At 36.5% G+C, this 7,038-nt stretch overlaps 1 protein-coding gene across 1 annotated transcript; it reads left to right on the top strand.

Moving 5' to 3' along the window:
* Window positions 1–578: 578 nt before the first annotated feature.
* LOC110457443 lies at window positions 579–7,025 on the top strand. The gene is made up of 6 exons (XM_021508728.1): window positions 579–1,659; window positions 1,819–1,968; window positions 3,355–3,708; window positions 4,290–4,583; window positions 5,004–5,129; window positions 6,285–7,025. The coding sequence occupies exons 1-6, from the start codon at window positions 1,440–1,442 to the stop codon at window positions 6,401–6,403; spliced, it is 1,263 nt and encodes a 420-aa protein (XP_021364403.1). The 5' UTR covers window positions 579–1,439; the 3' UTR covers window positions 6,404–7,025.
* Window positions 7,026–7,038: the final 13 nt, after the last annotated feature.

Here is a 7,038-nt window from a genome sequence, read left to right on the forward strand (position 1 = left end):
TATCTTAAAGCTCATCATTCCCGAACAATAGTAAATCAGTTGAGAGTGGATGGTTGATTTCGTCGTTAAACGTAGTTGAGAAAAAGGACAACAATGTAATAGATAATGTTCATTGGTTTCATTTGCTTTTATGGAAGAACACAGAGGACTTTCAATTTTATTTCTCTGGTATAAATAAAACTTAAGGGAACTACACTCCATTCTTAATCTAGCATGATGTATCTGCCCCAGTCTTGTACCATTAAAGTAGAATTTTGTGAGCGGGCTTGCGCAGATAGGTTTTAAGTTTATAAATTGAAGGGTCGTTCTTGACATAGTCAGGCAAGGAGTTCAAGATACTGATGACAGATGGCAAAAAAGATTTCTTATAGAGACTCGTATGACTAACTAGTGGACGAAAATTATTTTCCGTGCGAGTATCATGGTTGTGGTAATTAGGGTTACGCTGAGGTAGAATATCTAGAAGATATTGAGGAGCCAGACCATGAACCATTTTGTGGAAAAGAATAAGCTTGTGCTGTTTACGTCTTTCCTCGAGGGGAAGCCAACCTGTTTCAGTATACAGTTAAATTCTACTTGTGAGTCTAGTGGCGGCAGTGACTATGCGTGCTGTTTCTAATTGAAGATTTTCTAATAATTCAGATTGAGCTTGAGTAAGGTAGTCCCATTAGATATCGCCATAGTCTAATATAGGTCGAATAAGAGTGTAGTACATAGTTTGGAGACTATACCTGTCCAAAGAGAATTTAAATTTACGTAATATATTTATTTTAGGTGAAATCTTAGATATCAAATAACTGATGTGTTCATTTCAATGACCATTTCCAGAGAGAAAAATACCTAAATGCTTGTGTGTAGTAACTTCAGAGATGTTAGTATTGTTTTTGCTGTGGGATCATCCTTTTTCAGGAAACCCCCATGAATGGTTTACTTACTTTCTTGCCAGCCTTTATGGTATATATTCATTTTTCTTCCTATTTTCAATTACAGGTACATTGTAAGTAGTGTGATGTGTATCTGGTACTTGTTATCGAGATATCCCAGTGAAATGTTTTAGTTTTGATACCTGTGGTATTCATTTTGTTTCGCTGAGTCATGCAGAAAACATTATGAAACGATAAATAAACTGAAGTAAATACAACCAGGCACATTGTTGCAGTCTCTGTGCAAAATTGGGTTAATGTCAGACACAACAACGCCGTCATGAAAGATTTACGGTAGCTGGTTTATTTGCACGCTTCCAAACGTACTAAAGTAGGATAGCAACACTGTGTTGTTATTGATTGTTTGTCATAAACAATACAAACCACTGTTTGGGTTGTTAATCAGTGCGATTTTTATTGAATTGTTTATCACAAAACCGCACATTTTATACAAAGATTACATATGTTTTAGCTTTGTGATACCTGTGTTATGTCTAAATTCAGCCGGTAGAGACGATGCAGGTTGGAAACATGGAGCCGGAGACAGCCGCCACCAGAACCTCGGTGTACAACCCCCCAGATGGAGGCTGGCGTTCCTGGATGATTGTCCTGGCATGCTTCATCCTCAATATGTGCAATACTGTAGTGCAAGGATTGATATTTTTGTCGGATGACTTCAACAAAGAATTCGGTAAAGACATCCTAGAAGCATTCCTTGCTGTAAAAGAATTAGGAGGTAAGATACGTTTTTAATATTTATATTTCTTTTTTCTTTAACGTTTCGAATTTACTCTACCGTTATTGAACATAGCGACTGTGATTATAATAATATATAGCAAGACAAATAAAGTAGCTTTTTTCAAATCATTGAAAATGTTTCGACTTATTTTTACAGTTGTGGTGGCCGCCATCTTGATGGTGTTGTTTGGTTACCGCGTGGTCGGAATCGCTGGCTGTATAATGTACGCCGTAGGGCTGTTTGTGGCGTCCTTGCTAGAAAGAGACATGTTTCCTATTATTTCCGTTCTTGTAGGAGGACTGGCAGGTAATCAGCAGACTCTTATACGTGGAAGTATAATTACAGATCCTTGTCAGGACAGTAAATAACCAGAGTGTATTATCGCTAATTCCTGTTCAAATCCTGTGGGCAAAACAAATATTATTTCTAAAATGGGGCTTTTTCGGACTGTCTGATAAACGAGCTATTTGTGATTTTCTTTTTCATGAATAGATAAAAATGCTGTTTATTGTTGTTAATTTATCCTAGTTTGCAGAAGAGTTCACACTTCCACGCGGGCGGCCGGGGTTCGATCCCCGAAGTCGTCGTACGCATGGACATTCAGAGAAATTGTTTTTCCCCTGACCACACAACTCCAACAACCCAGGTGGAGTATAAATTGGTCTGGGGTGGATGTTTGGTATATGTGCTGTAGCACTCAAGTGAGATGGCACTATAAATGATGCCGTTGGAAGCACGGCCCCACTACAGACATAACACATTACATCTCCAGCACACACGCAGGCATACACACATAGGGAGATATTAGCCAGGTGGCATAGGACTAGTAGTTCGCGCCTGATAAGGCAGCTCCTCCGAAATCCTCAAAATATGTACTGATTTATGTATATGTTAATTTGTCAATTGCATTTCTATGTACTGTAAAGCGCTTTAGAGTGGCTTATGTTATCTAGATAGGGCGCTAAATCAGATGCTGTATATTATTATTATTATTAAAGTGTGTAATCTAAAGTGTGTAATTAAAGTGTTATCTGTGTCAAAACTAAGTTTAAGAATAACCTCTGTTAGCGAGGACTGGGTTGACAGTGACTGGGCATTTGCTGGATAATCTGCATAGGCTTCAAGTAAGAATTTAAGATCAATAGCAAATTTCGTGTTCCCAAAAACCAGGTATACACGTTATAGAAAGGACGCCCTACCCGCTTCAAGAAATCAACAGTTTTAATATTATTGCACGTAAAACACTTTCCATTACTTGTGCAGTTGTAGTTTTTTTAACATTACAATCAAAATCGGTACGGCGTCAACAAGTCGTGTTCAAAAAAAAAACGCCTACAAACCGAACGGTTGTTTCAGCGTGTCACTCACTGTATCTGGCTCGTGGATTGGTTGATAGAACGTTTGAGGTCGGTGTCGTCCTTGATATCAAAAGCAGTGTACAACATTGTTGTTTGCGCGCTTTGTCAACTTACGATTACGCATACACGTATATGGAAATGTAAAATTTACATTGCATGTACATGTTTAAAGCCATGTTTCATTACTTGAATGTGGCTGAAACAACCGTTCGGTTTGTAGGCGTGTTCTTTTTGAACACGGCTTATTGACGTAACTTGGTGTAACATTGAGCTAGGCGAGGTCCGGTCTACTGAGGTCGAATGTTAAACATTCTTATACATTCTGTGTTTACAGCTATGGGATCATCCTTCCTCCTGCTCACAGCAATTGTTCCCCCTCTGGAATATTTTGCGACAAAGAGAATCCGCGCCATTGGAATAGTTAGAGTCGGAGAGGTCATTGGTGTCATTATATTTGTCCTTGGAAACCTTTCAACCCCGTCGACTTTCGGAAAATGGCGACACAATTTCAGGTATACGCTAATCCCGGTAGGTATCGCTACCGTATGCTGTGCCTTTCTTAAGCCTCTCGAATTGAACAGTGGAAGAAGGAACTGTGTTGGTTATGTGCCAGGGCTTGTGGATTGGAAGCTGTTCAAGGACCTTGTGTTGTACTTACTTCTCGTCATCGTCTTCCTAGACCAGTTTGGTACGTGTACAGTGTTTAAGCTAGAAGTGTGTTCTTAATCAGCCACACAAGACAACTGTCGGAGCATATACATGTGGTCAAAATTTGTTTTCGGTCAAATATGAAAAAAAAAACCAACAAATTCTTTCTCAAAGTGTAACATGCGCATTCACTCAATAAATCAATAATTTCTGTGCAAAAAAGGCCACCAGTTCTTAGAAATAATAATTGTTTGTTAATGTAGTTTCCGCGTATACTTTACTAGGTGGGTGGTGATGGGGGGTTATGCATAAAGATAAATATAACGAAACGATTGAAACTGTCGATTTCCCAAAACATGATTTTTACGTAGAGGTCGCTTGAAGCAAATAAAATGCAAATATTTAAGTGTTTACATTGATATTGTAATGCTCAAGGTTTCTAAATTGACATTGTGCTTTTCAAAGTGTTTTAATTGAGATTGTGTTATTAAAAGTGTTTAAATCGATATTGTGCTTTTTGAATTGTCTTAATTGACTTGTTCTGTTCACAATGTCTTAGCTATTTTACACTCCTTTGTTTTAAACTGTTTCATCTCATGATTGTTACTTAACTATCAACAGGGAAGCCATTGGCAACAAATCAATACAATGAGTTACTTGCCAATGTGAAAATTGAAGATATTGAAGATATTGTTACGACGACACTAGCCACTTTGGCTCTTAACCTTGGCGAACTTGCTGGCCTGTTTCTGATGATTTGCTGCTGCTGCTGCTGGAAGGAACGGGAAATAGGAACCGTACTCATTATCGTTGGTTCGCTCAACATTGTAGCAGGAGTACTGTTCTGTATCGCTCCGTCACTCAATGCATTAGCACTGGTAGCAGCATTCGGAGCATTGTTTGGTATCAGCAAAGGTTGTTGAATTGTTTTAATTTCCATTAAAAACAAATACTGCAAACTGTCGTAAATATATGCAAAAAAGGTTTAACGCCGATATAAATCATACATTGCAATACTTCTTTACAAAATAATGTTCATTTGAATTAGTTGTAGCCTTATGTGTCAAGTCATGCGTGGGTCTATTGACGACACATTAACCGAGAACAAAGATGATAAAGCCACATATTGACCTCAACAAAGGTTTATAATGCAACAATAATTATTTATAATTGATGCGTCAGTTACACGAGTGAAGTCAGAACTGTTAACGATTAACAAATTGAAGTAGCTCAAAAAGTTTCAAGACTTGCTGTTAAATTCGTTAGATTTGGGTATGTCGTCGTACCTATGAGCAGTATATTGTACATATTTTGAATGATTTATTTCTTTTTCAGGAGTATTCAACTCGCTGCTAGACAACACAATACCGGATGCGTTTGGTAAAGGTCACGTCCGTATCGTGGAGGGATTATTCGGATTCATTGCTGGGATCGCTGAATTAGTTATAGATTCTGCAGAAGGTAACAAAATACTTATCAAACTTGCAAAATATAAACAAATATTGATAAAGCACACAGAAAGTAACAAAATAGTTATGGTTTTGTTCTCACTACACGTGCTCTCGATGCGAGGACGTGGCATTTCTTGGATTCGACTTAAATTTACATTGCGGATGTCATAGATGTAGCATAAGACGTGTGCCCTTCTGGAACACTTGGTATTATTTTCCTTGTATTTTGTTAAGGGTTTCCAATATAAATAATGTTTTGTTCATATTTGCCAAACTTTTATCGATTTGATTTCAAACTGTGGTTTTGTTAGTATCTCAGTATTGTTGTTCTAATCATGCAAAATGTAAATCCTTTTTTATAAAATACTTCGAAGGTTACAGATAGAGATCGAATCTGCAGAAGGAATACTGATTTGTCGTGCAGAAAGTGAACAAACAAGTAGAAAACCTGCAGAAAGTAAATTAACATTGATTTAAAATACGAAAGGTAACAGATGTTAGTATCACATACAGAAGTGAATCAATACTGATTAAGACGGTGGAAAATTTAAAAAAAATACTCAAAACGTGTTTAAATTAGCTAAAGGTACAACATGAATAGTTATAAATCCTCCAGATATATAGAGATAAAACCACCGAAGTTAACAAATAGTGAAAATTCTGGCAGGAAGTAAGTAAATAGTTAAAAAGCATGTACAAAATACCTCCTATATATAACACGTACAGAAAGTGATAAAGAAGGCAGAAGATAAGGAACGTAGAAACAGAAAGGGACGAATGATAATTCTCGCCGATTTTCGTTAAGTTAATATTTCCATGTTGTTATGTATTGAGATGACCCAGTAAAATATAGTACAATGCACTTGGTGTGTTTATATATATAAAAGGGCCATGGTTTTTCTTATTTAACCTAAGTAAGATAACAATTAATTGCTCGTGTATAATGTGACCAGACTGAAAAACTGTTGTTTGGGTGTGCTTTAGGCGACTCAGGCGATAGAAGGCATGCTTTTGTTATATCATTGATATTAATTGCTATACGAAAAATCTGGACTATTTCAATGTAGCTGGTCCATAAAGCGGAGGTAAGCTGGATATTAGTATGAGGGAATCAGACGTTGCAGGAACATGTTATATGTATAAAAGTGGTCACATTTCTTTACAGGGGGTATCTTGCATAAGCATAATTGGAGGGGCTCCTTCTACATTGGGGGAGGACTGGTCATCGCCTCGGGTATAGGAGCCTTCTTGACACGATTTAAAAAGCCGAAGAACTATAGATAGATTGTGTGTCATGTCTGACAAAATAAATGATCGGAAGTGTTAGATGCCTGTTTATAGAATTTTATGAACATGGAGAAGATGACATGATAAAATCTAGAATACTGATTGGATACCCACATGACTATACCAGGTATAAAATATATTCTGCCTGTCAATAGAGTTTTCCGTGGTACGTTGTATAATATACTAAGTACATAATTACCTTCTGTCGAGGGCTACTTAGACTCCTTTCGTTACCATATGTATAACTCAATAATGCTTACATTTCAAGCTATTTTTTCACTTTAGTGACTTAAGTTACATACTCATTTTAAAAATAAAGTATATATACCAATATTATATTTAGGATGTAGCTGATGTATTAACATTTATTCTTATCGGAATAGGTTTTTTGTGTGTTTTTTTTATATATATTTGATGAAATTTCTGATTTGCTTATAGTTCAGGAGAGTTCACGTAGACTGTAGAATTTCCTCATATTCCATTCATAGTAGAAGAACAGTATATCTTCATTTAATCTGATGGTTGACGCATTATACGAATAATTATACGAGAAGTATTTATTTTATTTTTATTTATTTTTTATTGACTTTTTTCATTTCATAGACATATACATATTAGACATACATCAACAT

Source organism: Mizuhopecten yessoensis, unplaced genomic scaffold (assembly GCF_002113885.1).
Source record: "Mizuhopecten yessoensis strain PY_sf001 unplaced genomic scaffold, ASM211388v2 scaffold9149, whole genome shotgun sequence".
Taxonomy (NCBI): Eukaryota; Metazoa; Mollusca; class Bivalvia; order Pectinida; family Pectinidae; genus Mizuhopecten; species Mizuhopecten yessoensis.

Coding starts and splice junctions, on each gene's coding strand:
- LOC110457443 (XM_021508728.1), top strand. CDS start 1,440: ATGCAGGTTGGAAACATGGAGCCGGAGACAGCCGCCACCAGAACCTCG. Junction 1,660..1,818: donor TGCTGTAAAAGAATTAGGAG/GTAAGATACGTT, acceptor TTATTTTTACAG/TTGTGGTGGCCGCCATCTTG. Junction 5,130..6,284: donor AGTTATAGATTCTGCAGAAG/GTAACAAAATAC, acceptor ATTTCTTTACAG/GGGGTATCTTGCATAAGCAT.